General features: G+C 34.1%; 1 protein-coding gene across 1 annotated transcript; it reads right to left on the reverse strand.

The window, feature by feature from the left end:
- Positions 1-9: 9 nt before the first annotated feature.
- On the reverse strand, positions 10-14290 carry LOC115410427 (ankyrin repeat domain-containing protein 1-like). The gene is made up of 10 exons (XM_030122073.1): positions 14277-14290; positions 12379-12436; positions 5067-5138; positions 4850-4972; positions 3893-4000; positions 1665-1763; positions 988-1086; positions 467-565; positions 268-366; positions 10-140 (listed from the first exon to the last, which is right to left on the reverse strand). The coding sequence occupies exons 1-10, from the start codon at positions 14288-14290 to the stop codon at positions 57-59; spliced, it is 855 nt and encodes a 284-aa protein (XP_029977933.1). The 3' UTR covers positions 10-56.
- Positions 14291-14819: the final 529 nt, after the last annotated feature.

The following is a 14819-nucleotide window of genomic DNA, read 5'->3' on the forward strand; positions in this document are numbered from 1 at the left end:
AACGTAGAACACATTAAACTGATGGAGGTGTGGCGGTGAGCAGTGATTGGTCGGTTTCACTTCCTGTCATTCTGCTCGGTCAGGAGAGTCTTGGCTTCATTCTGCCATTCCAGGACACCGTCCAGAGGACACAACCCATCCTGTAGAGCAGAGGACAGAGTCAGATGGGCCTCACTTTAATGAGTCCACATGGGTTTAGGTGGGTTTACTAGTTCTAGGTCCATTTAGCCTGGTTAATGTACATATGTGGTGTTTTCTGTGTGTTACCTGGTTTTTCGTGTCTGTATTGGCTCCATGTTGTAACAGTAGTTGGATGACTTTATGCTTGTTGAGTCGAGCAGCATCATGAAGGGGGGTGTCTCCCTCCTGAAACACACGTATGTAGAATGAGGAGGTGGTCTTGGTCATGTTTACTGTTCTACACGGAGCTGCCTGGACTTTAGGTGTGTGTGTGTTTTAGTTTAACCTTGTCCTGTGTGTTGACTTCAGCTCCACATTGGATCAGGTGTTCGGCCAGTTCATAATGTCCGACCCTCACAGACACATGAAGAGGAGTACTGTCCAGCTGATGACATCACAGACACAAACAGTCAGTGTTGTAGGTTCTGTTCTATGTTCCAGTCCTGTGGTCTGCATGCACATCAATCTAACTATAGAAGTGGGCGGGACTTTGACTGGAAGAGAACTCAACTGATTTAATAAAAGTGATCAATAGGAACTAGATTGATATGTGGAACCATTTACATGTTAGAAACCATCAAAATATGGACCAGTAGAAGGAGAGGAACATTTTAATATTTAAAAAAAAAAAATCAACATTTCTCAAACAAATTTTCTAGACATTGTCCCAAGAAAGATCCATAAAATAGTTGAAATGAATCCAACCAGTAGTTTTTGTTGAAGACGTTTTATAGAATAGCTAACGCTAAATAAGCTAAATAGCTAACATAGACGACTCCTTCATAACAGCTGTTTTTAAACAGTCACCTTATCAGTGGCAGTGATGTCAGCTCCGTGGTTCAGCAGGAGTTTAAGAACAGACAGACTTCCACCTCGACAAGCAGTGTGAAGACATGTGGACCAGAGCTGGACCGGGTCAGGACCAGGCAAGGAGGGTCAGAACCAGGACAGGAGGGTCAGAACCAGGACAGGAGGACCGGAACCAGGACAGGAGGGTCAGAACCGGGACAGGAGGACCAGAACCAGGACAGGAGGGTCAGAACCAGGACAGGAGGGTCAGAACCAGGACAGGAAGATCAGAACCAGGACAGGAGGACCAGAACCAGGACAGGAGGGTCAGAACCAGGACAGGAAGATCAGAACCGGGACAGGAGGATCAGAACCAGGACAGGAGGGTAATTTAGCAACGTTTCATAAAATATTTCAGGACATTTTGACTAGTCTGAACTTATGTTGAATGATAATGAAGTACTCAGGACATAGGCGTGCTGGGTAAAACAGGAAGCAGGTGGTTGCTAGGTTACAGAGGATAAACAGCAGGAAGCACTGACGAAAAATACAAGACATTTGTATTTTCTTGGATGCGTCATGAAACCTTGTCAGTTTCTGTTGTTAGATCATCACAGTAACAGTCGACCACAAACGTGTTAGCATTGACGTGTTAGCATGACCAGCGCTAACAGGAAGTGGTTCGAGTTCCTCACCTTGTCTCTGTTGTGGACGTTGGCTCCGGCCTCCAGTAGTTTACTGACGACCTCTGTGTGACCTTTGGAGCATGCTCTCTGCAGACCTGTACGCTCAAACTGCACACACAACATTGACATGTGACCTGCTCAGGCTAAAAGGAATCCTGGTTTCCGTGGTAACGATAAGCCTGGATTAAACCTTTGGATGGACTAGAGGCTTTTCTTTTGTTAACTGATCACATGAGGAGAATCTTCACTGTAGATCTTTTCTCTAAAACCTCAAACGTGTACGTCAGATTCTAAAATAACTGCAAATGTTATCATCATGTGACGTCATGAGGAAACAAACACGAACAAAAACTCAAACGCAAGTATCGGATGTGAATTTTTCCGGTATATGTTAGTATTCATGTACAACAGGGGTGTCAAACATACGACCTGTGGGCGAAAAACAGACGCTAAAGGGTCCAATCCAACCCATGGGAGGAATCTGTGAAATGTAAACATTCCACTAAAGAAATTAAAATCATTTGAGTTCAGGTTCCACATTCAGACCAATATGATCTGAAGTGGATCAGACCAGTCAAATACTATCCAAACTAGGGCTGGGTATCATGGCCAATTTCCTTAATCAATTCGATTTCGATTCATAAGGTTCTGAATCAATTAATTGTGATTTGATTTGATTCAATATTAATTGATTTAGATTCATTTAGTGATACCAAAGTACAATTTTCAGTTGTAACTTGATTATTTGTCTACTGCAGCCATGCAACACAGAATCAATATTGACATTAGAAAGGAAATAAATCTGACATTTTATCAGTAAACAGATGAATCTGCTCTGAAATAATGAACAGACACAAACATGTCCATGTTTCTCCAGTGGATCAGAACAGACTTGTGTCTCATCTTTATTCTGTTTTCTACCTGCTGCTTCCAGACTTGAGGCTCATCACTATCACCCTGGGGCACTGACACCAGTGTGGCCCCCCTGAAACAGACTGATGTTGGGCCCTTGGTACAAGAAAGTCACTGGAGGGGGAGGGTGGGCGGAGGTTCCGTTTAACTATTCCTCTAACTCCGCCCTCAGCCACAGGTGATCCAAGTTAATATTTCTAGAATGACTGGCTTCTGTGACCCGCCTCCGCCGGCCAGTTCCTCCACACTGTGGGTTCCAGTTTGAGGCTGGAAGGACCTCCCACTTAGGGGTTTTCCCCACCCTTCCTCCCACTGAGGGGTTTTCCCCACCCTTCCTCCCACTGAGGGGTTTTCCCCACCCTTCCTCCGCGTTCCTTCCGCACCAGAACCGGCGCGAGCACGACCAAGACACCCGTCTCCGCGTTGGCCATTTCCGGGTCATTTACTCGCGGTCCTGCTCTGAAAAACTGATCTCACCCATCATTAGTCGATTACGCAAAATTAAAAAGAAATTGATCCAAAAGCTATCAAATCGACTTTTTTACCCAGCCCTAATCATAAGAACCTATAAATAATGACAAATACAAATTTTTGTCCTTATTCTAGTGTACAAAAGTAAAATCACATGAAAATGTTTACATTTACAAATCATCCTTTAATAAAAAAAATTTGAATAACCTGAAAAAATTTGAACCACATGAAATGTCTAAAGTAAAATCAGTGTAATTGGACCAATATTCTGTCTGTTATTAAATGTTTTGTGTATTTGTAGGTCCACTATGACCTGTGAATTGTGTTAATAATAAACTGAGACATATTAAAATTACACTTGTTTTTCTTCAGACATTTCAGGTTGTTCATGTTATTCATATTTTTTAAAGGACAGTTTGTAGATGTAAATATTTTCATAATGTAAGTTTACTTTTTTCACTTGTTTTACTATTTTATCCATTTCAGATCATATTGGACTTCATGTGACCCCTGAAATAAAATGACTTTGACACCCCTGGTCTTCAGTATTATGCTAGCTAACGTTAGCTGAAAGGGCTAGAATCTTTACCGTTGCCTGGTAACGCCATCATCATCTCTCTGATTGGCTGTTGCGGTTACCGAGGTAACCTTCCCGATTTTCACTCCTAAATGAACATGTTTGAAAATTATCGGGAAAATGATTATCCTTCAAATTACAGATGATCTGGATCTGGAAAAAAAAAGAACCCTGGATCTGGTAAAATCAGGAACACCCCCTCATTGGATGAAAGGATCTGATGTGGATCCAGTTTGAACGGATAATCTGCCTGGTGTAAAAGGTCATGTGACCTCACCGTGTCCAGGGCGTTGACGTCTCCACCGATGGACAGGTATCTGTCAATCACCAGCATCTGCTGCTCGTCACAGGCTTTGAAGAAGTCCTCCTCATCCACATAGTACGGCTGAAAGAAAGAGCGTTAACTGAGCATGAGCAGATGGACACTGTGTAACCATGGAAACAGCCGTCCAGTCCATAAGTATTAGGACAATGACACAACTATTTCACCACAAATTATTTGGCTCTTACCAAAAAAATAAAAAAAAAAATAAAAAAAATAATGTAGATTTAGAAGCATTAAGTTCATGTATCATTGGTTCTTTTCATATTCAACTGAGAATCCACAGTCGGAAAATGAAAAAATGACTCGTTATTTCATTATTCATGTACGAATCAAACATCAAAAAACGAGTTGTTTTTCATTCTGCAGTGGTTGATATCTCATCCTTTTGTTGTCTTTTCACTTGTATTAATTGCGTCTTTCCTTCTGCTTCATCTGACACTGATACTAAAGTTAGCTAGGATGTGCTAATGCTAACTGTAGCTTATTAATTAAAATTGGCTTTTCTTTATTCAGTAGAAAAAGTGTAATTAATTCTGAAATACCTGATAAAATCTCATCTTTTTTTTTGTCTTTTTACTCGTATTAATTGCGTCTTTCCTCCTGCTTCATGTGACACTATCAGACAGTAATGTTAGCTAGGACGTGCTAATGCTAACCCTAGCGAATAAATTAAAATATGTTGTTTTACTTTTTTAATCTGAATGGTTTTGGCCATGTTTCTCTGTCCGCTGTCTGTTCATTTGTTAAAGGTAAAAAAAAAAACAGTGAAATGATGAGAATTTGTTGATTCCCAAACAGCTCGAACAGTTCTATGATCTGTCGTTTAGCTGAAAATGGCTGCCGTGTGAACGTGGTCTGTGATGACTGTGCAGTTGATGGAGGGGGCGGGGCCTTCTTGTCCGTCCTTACCACTCTCTGGACGGGGGCGGGTTTCCTGGGCGGGGCCTTCCTCTCTCGTTTGGTCTTCCTCAGAGCCATGAGGTTCTGCAGGTCGGCAGGCGTCTCCAGGAGCGGACGACCACATTTATCGGTCTGACACACATGGACGACAAAGACGCAGGGTTACATGAGTTCAAAGCGCCGTGGTTCCTGATGAGTCGTGTCCGTCGGTAAAATGTCACCTGACCTTGAGTCGGATTGGTCGATCAGAGTCCTGTTTCTCCTTGGAGACGGAGGATTCGTAGCATCCGTCCTCCACCTGCTGATACAGAGTAAATATTAACCTGAATGAAAAACGGACAAACTGGACCGAACAGCTAACGTCAGAACCAGCGGACAAAGACCTCGACCGGAAACTCAACCTATATATTAGTGCGTTAACATGTAATACCACTGACGACCACTAGATGGTTATTACATGTTTACATTTACAAACAATCCTTTCACAAAAAAGCGAATAATGAACCAATACGAACAATATGAAATGGGTTAAGATGATCCTTGGTCCATCAGAGGTCAGTTTTCCTGGTTTTTATTCTGTCAGATGTTGCCTTTACTTGGTTTTAACTGTACCGAGACTTGTTTCTACCTGGTTTTAAGCTTCAAACGTTAGTTTCACTTGGTTTTTAGTTTGTCAAAGTTCAGATTTGCCAAGTTTTTATTTGGTCCAAAGCTGGTCCAGCTCATATAACAGCAGACAGTGTTCAGTGTGTGTAATTACTGTTAGTCAGTAAAGGCGTCACAAAGACAGATAGGGTCGCTGTTTTTAATTTGCATTTCCCTTTTTTTTTTTCAGGTTTATATATGTGAAGAAAATGAGTTCACAGTCTGGAATTGAACATAAATCAATGTCAAAACTTAAATGACTTTTTCCAGACCTAGTCTCTGCAGTTGGATGAACATTTGCACACGGATATGACAATAAAACAGCCCAAAAATGAGATTAAGTTTTGTTTTTTTCTTAAAGTTTAAAACCAAACTGGAGGCTTGTCTGAAACTGGGTTTATTTTAGTTTCTGTCACTTTTTCAGCTTTTTAGACCCAATAATAAAAGGTAAATGTAGACAGATTTAACCCAGGGTGGACCTCAGAGAAATGCAAAAAAAATGATCCTCTTTCTCTGATCCATCCCATAATTAATGAATTTATAATCAAATATTGGGTCCAAAAATGGGACCCAAATATGGACATTAAATCTCCCTAGGTGTCAGTGCATTAGATGTGTAAACGTGTGTAAATCCTCTTCTATAGACTCTAAATACTGATACTGTGTTCAATGTGTGGATCCTAGTGGTTTTTCTAATCCACACATGTGGGTTTGGCATCAGTCTCATTCTAGGTTTGGTGTGGAACCCATTGTGTCCACTGGTGTTACATGCGGAACCTGAGCATTTCAACATAAATAAATGGTGATTTTTTTTTAACAGCAGTCATTTTTGTGAAACACTCTGCCTTGAATAATAATTAGTTCAATTCCCAAAATGTACCTGTGAGAGAATAAAAATATATTTAAAAAAAAATAGTGGTGCATATTTTTCGTATCCTTTTTGACCGTGTTACTTGCGGATTTTTGTATAAAAATAATGTAAAATGATGTAAAAATATGTTTTATCTGAAAAATAGTTTCTCTTTTATCTCAGTAAGTTATTTATTTTTAAAACAGACCCAAAGTGCTTCCAAACTCGCTTCAAAACATTAGTCTACATCCGGGTTGAATTTTTAGCCCCATGTCCGGTTTTTAGGACCAGTTTCAGAGAAGAACCAAACTGCAAAATGCAAATGTAGGGATGAAACTAGAACCCAGATAGAAACTAAACCCACCTGAAAACTCCACTGCTTCCATTTTAATATGTGTTTAGTTTCATTTTATTTTCCTGGGAGTCTTTAATTAAATTATTATTATTATCATTATTATTATTATTATTATTATTATTATTATTATTACGGTTATTATTATTATTACGGTTATTATTATTGTTACAGTTATTATTATGATGATGATTATTATTATTACTGTTTTTATTATTATTATTGTTATTATTATTATTATTATTATTATTATTATTATGAAGAAACGTCCCCTGATAACAGAATAGGAGCAGTTTGAATCATATTTGTTTTAACATCAGTGTAAAATTCATTGTATTAATGCTTTTAAATGATCCCCATAACTCTAGTTTTATTCACATGTTTGTTTTTATGGTGAAACTGTCACAGTAAACAGATGTTAAATATCCTTTTCATGAACTCAAATGCATTTCGAACCATATTTCTTAATGTTCGCCGTCGATTAAACCGATAAAACTGAAAGTCAAATGTAAACATGTCCTGGTTCAGCTGTGGGTGTTTTCAGTGTTTTCACTCGGAACATTAAAGTCGACTTTCAGTGGAAACGTGACCTCTGACCTCTGACCACACGCAGCTTTAATAGCAGCTTAAACAGGAACAGCTCGTGGAGCGTCGCACTTGACCTTCTCTGCTGTCGTTTTACAAGCCCGAGGTCAGAGGTCACGGCGGTCATGTGATCCGTGACGGTCGCAAACAGGCTGACGTTTGGAAAGTTTTATCTTCATTCACACATCCAGTCTCAGAACGTTTAGACGCAATAGTTTACAACCGTTGACTGGATTTGAGCTGGTTTGGACTCATTTGTATCATGTAGAAAAAACAGATTCTTCAAAAACGTGTAAGACTCTGGTTAAAAATGACAATAAAAACACCAGTGGGTTCAGGTTTTTCTGTCTTAACAATAGGAATATGAAATCAGGTTGTACTTATTTAGTTAAAGATGAATCATCACTGATAAAAAAATAAGCACTAAACCAACAAAATTAACAAAGTGATCAACAAATAAATGAAAATAAATAATACAATCAACAAAATAATAATGAAATAAAACTAAATTAGAAAACAAAATAAGTAAAATGATTAACAAAAATAAAAATGGCCAAAAATAGTTGATAAAATTGATTAAAATAAACAAAATAATAAACAAAATGAACAAAACAAGCAAATATTAATGAACAGTGTAAACAACTAAACAAAATAATCAACAAAATAATAATGAAATGAAACTAAATTAAAAAACAAAGTAAGTAAAATGATTAACAAAAATAAAAATGGCTAAAAGTAGTTGATAAAATTGATTAAAATAAACAAAATGAACAAAACAAGCCAATAATGAACAGTGTAAACTAAATAAACAAAATAATCAACAAAATAATAATGAAATAAAACTAAATTAAAAAACAAAATAAGTGAAATGATTAACAAAAATATAATGGCCAAAAATAGTTGATAAAATTGATTAAAATAAACAAAGAAACAAAATGAACAAAACAAGCAAATAATGAATAGTGTAATCAACTAAATGAACAAAAATAAACCAAATAATCAACAAAATGGCTGAAATAGTGATGAAATAAACAAAAATAAAGTATATAAGTTAGAAGATGAACAAAAAAAGACCTAAAATAATCAGTAAAATGAATGAAAATTAACAAAATAATATTTAAAAAAATGACCAAAATAATAGTGAAATAAACAAAATCAGTAACAAGATGAACAAAACTGACCAAAATACTCAATAAAATGAATGAAAATAAACAAAACCATCCACAAAATGACCAAAATAATAAATTAAATTAAATACATGCATACAATCAGTAATAAAATAAACTAAAATGACCACCATCTACAGGGTCAGTGTTTCAGAGACTTTCAGTAAAAACAGTGAAGTTACTTAAATGAAACATCTTTTATTTATGGATTAAAAACAGAAAAATGTCAAGAACTCCACCGGCTCTAGATAAAGACGTCCGGACGTTACCGTGGCGACACAGCGGCCGTTACCGTGACGGCGACAGCTGCATCGTTGACCTACTTGTGATGCGACTGTACGTCTGTATGTGTTAAAATCACATGGCAGAGGTCAGAGGTCAGCGTTTTAATGAGAAAACAGCCCATATTCACTATTTATATTTTATATGATGCTGTAACGACGGCTTTTAAACCCTTTAACGTCTATATTTAGACGCTCCGAGGAAACAGAATCAGAGGGAAGAGTGTTTTAACCAGTGGACTTTCTGTCAAAAAAAAAAAAAAGACAAATATGAATCATCAGATTGACTGTGTATCAGATACTGAGGATGAAGTAAATGTAAGATAATAAACATGTTAGATGTTCTGTATTTTATCATCTTTAATTCAAACTCTGATGGAAAAACAGGTTCAGGGTCATTTCTTTAAATATTTTCCAATGATTTTTATGGAGAAATTGTGAAAAATCAATGAATTTTTATGAGAAAAATAATTTTAATGAAATAAACTTTCTGATTATTATTGTTTTTTTAAAATTACCTGAATCTTAGCATGAGCTTTGTATTATATGTATTTAAGTGTTTCCTTTTGTCACTTTATCATGACATTAAACGCTGAATCTTCACCTTTTACTAAATGTTTTTACATTGTGTACATTTGTTCATTATATCATTTTTTAAAAATGATCTTTTTAACATGTTTAAACTAAAATACTACTGTGTGTCGGTGCTTAAAACACAACAAAAGGAGTGTAATTTAGAAAATACACCACAAAAATCTGTTACAAACTATTGAAAGCATCATACAAATACTCTGAGCATCATATTTCTAATTCTACATTTTTGATTTTAACATGAATCCTTTTACTAAATGTTTTTACTTTGTGTACATTTGTTTGTTTCTTTTTTTAAAAATGATCTTTTTATCATGTTTAAACTAAAATACTACTGTGTGTTGGTGCTTAAAACACAACAAAAAAAGTGTAATTTCACAAAAATCTGGTATGAATTATCGAAAGCATCACACAAATACTCTGATCATTATATTTTCAGTTCTACATTTTTGATTTTAACATGAATCTTCACCTTTTACTAAATATTTTTTACTTTGTGTACATTTGTTCATTATATCTTCTTTTAAAAATGATTTTTTTAACATGTTTAAACTAAAATACTACTGTGTGTTGGTGCTTAAAACATCACAAAACAAATGTAATTTAGGAAATAAACCACAAAAATCTGCCATCATCTATTGAAAGCATCATACAAATACTCTGATCATTGTATTTCCAATTATACATTTTTGATTTTAACATGAATCTCCACCTTTTACTAAATATTTTTTACATTGTGACGTGTTTATTATATCTTCTTTTAAAAATGATCTTTTTAACATGTTTAAACTAAAATACTTCTGTGCATTGGTGCTAAAAACATCACAAAATAAGTGTAGTTTCACTAAAAAAAAAACAAAAATCTGCTACTAACTATCAAATGCATCACACAAATACTCTGATCATATTTCTAATTATACATTTTTTAACATGAATCTTCACCTTTCACTGATTTTTTTTTTTTTACTTTGTGACATTTGTTCATTATATCTTCTTTTAAAATGATCTTTTTATCATGTTTAAACTAAAATACTACTGTGTGTTGGTGCTTAAAACAACAAAACAAGTGTAATTTCATTAAAAACAAAAATCTGCTACGAAGTATCAAAAGCATCATAAAAACAATACTCTGATTACATTTCTAATTATACATTTTTGACTTTAATAAGAATCTTCACCTTTTACTGAATATTTTTACTTGTACATTTGTTTATTGTATCTTCTTTTAAAAATGATTTTTTTTTAACATGTTTAAACTAAAATACTACTGTGTGTTGGTGCTTGAAACATGACAAAACAAGTGTAATTTCATTAAAAACACAAAAATCTGCTTTGAACTATCGAAAACATCACACAAATACTCAGATCATATTTCTAATTCTACATTTTGGATTTTAACATGAATCCTCACCTTTGACTGAATTTTTTTTTTTACTTTATGTATATGTGTTTATTGTATCTTCTTTTAAAAATGATCTTTTTAACATGTTTAAACTTGATTTGTTGGTGGTTCTGGTTCTCAGTGTGTTCTGGTACCAGACTGAACTCTACTGGTCCCAGTCTGGAATATTAATAATATTAATGCGACATAAAACACAATATGAGTGGATATAAATGTACGTTTGGAGATATATACAGTAGAAACTAAAACTAGTGTGGCATTAGTTTAGATCACCTCAGAAACAAACATTTATTATTATTATTATTATTATTATTATTATTATTATTATTATTATTATTAGGGGGGGGGGGGTCTCTGTCCATTATTCTGGCCCTCTCAGGTCCTTGTAGCTCAACCTGAGTTCATATTGATTATCTAACAGTTATTGTTTATAGATTTATATATATCAGAGGACTGGGGGGACTTTGGGGGTATACCAGTGTTTCTCAACAGTCGGGGGGGCATTTGGAACAAGAAATCTGAGAGGGGGGGGGGGCACTGAGACAGAAATGGGGGTGTTAGTCTGTATCAGTATCAGGTTATGTCATCGGTGACGGCGTCTTCGGTGGTACCGTCTGTGGCCTTCCCACTATCTGTGCAATGTACGTATACAAGCACCGTCACAGCGTGCTACACCCACCCCGCACACACACATTTCTTTTCCAGGGGGCGACAGGAGGATCATGATGATGGAAAAGGGCGTTTGTTTGACAGCGTCAGCCTCGTTGTTAGGACTGTTTTCTTATGTGTTTTGTTTTTTTTAGTCTAGGACTGCATTCGGTCAGTGTGATTGTGCATCTGGATTATTTTAAATGAAGTGTGTTTTTGTCTGTTTGTACTGATACTGGAACTATCAACTCCTGAGTCTTCAACAAAGTTCAATCTAATCTAATTAAAATTAGTCCAATATGATTTAACCTAATCTAATTTAATTGAATTGAATCGAATTTAATCAAATTGAATTTGATCTAATTTAATTTAATGTAACCTAATTTAATCTAATCTAATGTATTTTAATGTAATTTCATTTAATCTAATTAACTCTAATCTAATGTGTTTAATTTAATCTAATCTAATGTATTTTAATCTAATGTAATCTAATTTAATGTAATCTAATCTAATGTATTTTAGTCTAATCTGATTTAATCTAATTTATTCTAGTCTAGTCTAATTTAATCTAATCTAATGTATTTTAATCTAATGTAATCTAATTTAATCTAACATAATATAATTTAATGTATTTTAATCTAATTTAATGTAATGTAATCTAATCTAATTTAATGTAATCTAATATAATGTTATCTAATCTAATCTAATCTAATCAGAGTGAAAACGTGTTTTTCCTCATATAATTTCATTTTAACAAATTCTGATTATTTCTCCATAAAAACTCGTTATCATCTTTATTCTAATTAACTTAGAATTAATTATAAATTTAACCTGTTATGATCATGTTTTTGTAATTAGTTACTAATATTCAAATGCTGATCAGGATGAAAACACTTTAACAGTTTTATTTATTTAGGTTTAGTTTTAATTCCATCTGTATATTTGAGTTTTTCTTTGGCGTAAACCAGGTGAATAAATGTAACTATAACCCAGTGGGTTCGGTTTGTTTCTGTCGTACCAGGATCATGTGTTCTTCTTCTTCATCTTCGTCCCAGTTGGGATTTTCCAGATTAATTCTGAAAAAACAAAAGAAAAGTTTAATACAACGAATGATATTAAAACCGTTTGTTCAACTCATAAAACTTCCATTTGTTTGAATAAAATGAAAGTAAAATATCTTTGTGTGTTTTTAATAAATGACCTTCAACGGTCACTAAAGGGTTAAAGGTTAAAACCAACAAATAAACCATTAAAATAATAAAAATACAACAATAACAAATGAAATAAAAACCTAGAGTCACAAAAAAAAAAAAAAAAAAAAAAAAAAAAAAAAAAAAACATTTATACGACGACCACAACCATCATAAAAGTAAAATACAACAAGAATTATTATTAAAGTGTAAAATTAGGCACAATTTTATTCATTATTGATCAAAAATACACTTGAAATTGTATTAAACTAAAAGACGACGTGAAACGTATTGATTATTGATCATTAAACTAAAAGGTGATGCATTAAATGTATTGATAATATTATTAAACTGAAAAAGAAAACACATGAACTCAGACGTATTTGTCTAATGTTAATAAAGTAAAAGATGAGGCTTTAAATGACGTGTTTTTATCAATTATTGATCATTCAGTTAAGTTTTTGTTGATTATGATTTGTCCACCTAAAAGACAACATATGAAACTCTGTTTTATTGATTATTGATTGCTACACTTTTTGTTTTTATGAATTATTAATCATTAAACTTAGCGATGACATTTGAAAACACGTTTTTATTGATTACTGATCATTAAACTGTTTTTATTCATTAATGATCATTCAACTGAAGGTCAATACACGAAATTTGTATTTAAATAAAATGAACTGAAATATATTTGATCAAACATGTTTATTACTGGTTTTTACTTTGTACTTTGTGTTTTTATTGATTAGGCTTCATTAAACAAACAAAAAAACACATAATATAGTGTTGCAACATGTTTTTATCAATAATCTATTCCATTTTTATTCATTAAGCTAAAAGACAAAATACAAAGCAGCATGTTTTTTCAAATATCAGTTATTAAACTGAAGGACACTGGTTTAAATAACATGTTTGATAGATTATTGATCAGTGAAGTAGAAGACAACACATGAACTGACATGTTTTTATCAATTATTAATTATTAAACTAATGCATAAAAACAAGATGTTTTTCATCATTTATTAATCATTAAATTCTGTTTTTGTTGATTATGATTCATTAAACTAAAAGACAAAATATGAACCAACATGTTTAATCAATTATCAATCATTAAACTAAAGGACACTGGTTCAAATAACATACTAACAACTAAAAACTAACAGGTGAAAAAAATATTTTTCATCATTTATTGATCATTAAATACTGTTTTTATTGATTATTAAAAAAAAAAAAAAAAAACTGAAAGAAAACTAATGAACCAACATGTTTTTTCTAATTAAATATTCGCCATTGAACTCAGAATGTTGATTTAAGTAACATGTTTGATTATTGATCAGTAAAATAGAAGACGGCACATGAACCGACATGTTTTTGTCAATAATTAATCATAAAATTAATGCATGAAACAAGATGTTTTTCATCATTTATTGATCATTAAATACTGTTTTTACTGATTATTTAAAATAAAAAACCTAAAACAAAACAAATGAACCGACATGTTGCTTTGTTTTGTTTTTTAGTAAATATTAACTATTAAACTCAAGGACGTTGTTTTAAATAACATGTTTGATTATTGATCAGTGAAGTAGAAGGCGACACATGAACCGACATGTTTTTTGTTTTTTTTACTGATGCTAAAGTCAACAGCTGCAGAAACAAACTGATGCTGTTCCAGATAAAACACTTCTGATCTAATCAATAAATAATCAATAATGCAGCTCACCTCTGCAGCTCCATGATCGATGGTCAGCAGAAGAAGAAAACCTGCCTTCACCTGCACGGACGGGTGGTTTTATACACACACACGTATGTCCACACACACACACACACACACGCACACACACACACAGTACAGTAACATGTTTGTGTCAGTCCCAGCTCTGCTGACCTTTGACCCTGTAGTTAAACAGGAGACGCCTGCTGACCCTGTCTGACCCCTGGAAACCAGAGAAGAAGAGCAGCAGTGGATGCACAAACAGGAGGAGGAGGAGGATAAAGAGAGGGAGGAGGAGGAAGAAGAGGAGGAGGAGGAGGCCACGTCCAGGTTCAGGAGTCACATGACCCACTTCCAACAGCAGCGTCGGATCTGGTGTCGGAAACAAAAACACAGGAAGTCTGTCAGGTTTGGTCATCATCCAGAGTTTATACGAAAGAAATGATTGTGAAAATAATTCATACAGTTAATTATGACACTGGTGTAGGTCTAATGTGTATCATTTAATAATGGATTTATGGAGAAATTATGAATAATGAATGAATTTTATAC

Source organism: Sphaeramia orbicularis, chromosome 19 (genome assembly GCF_902148855.1).
Source record: "Sphaeramia orbicularis chromosome 19, fSphaOr1.1, whole genome shotgun sequence".
NCBI classification, from domain to species: domain Eukaryota; kingdom Metazoa; phylum Chordata; class Actinopteri; order Kurtiformes; family Apogonidae; genus Sphaeramia; species Sphaeramia orbicularis.

Coding starts and splice junctions, on each gene's coding strand:
- LOC115410427 (XM_030122073.1), bottom strand. Junction 4,001..4,849: donor CCGCCCCCGTCCAGAGAGTG/GTAAGGACGGAC, acceptor TCTTTCTTTCAG/CCGTACTATGTGGATGAGGA. Junction 141..267: donor ATACAGACACGAAAAACCAG/GTAACACACAGA, acceptor TCTGCTCTACAG/GATGGGTTGTGTCCTCTGGA.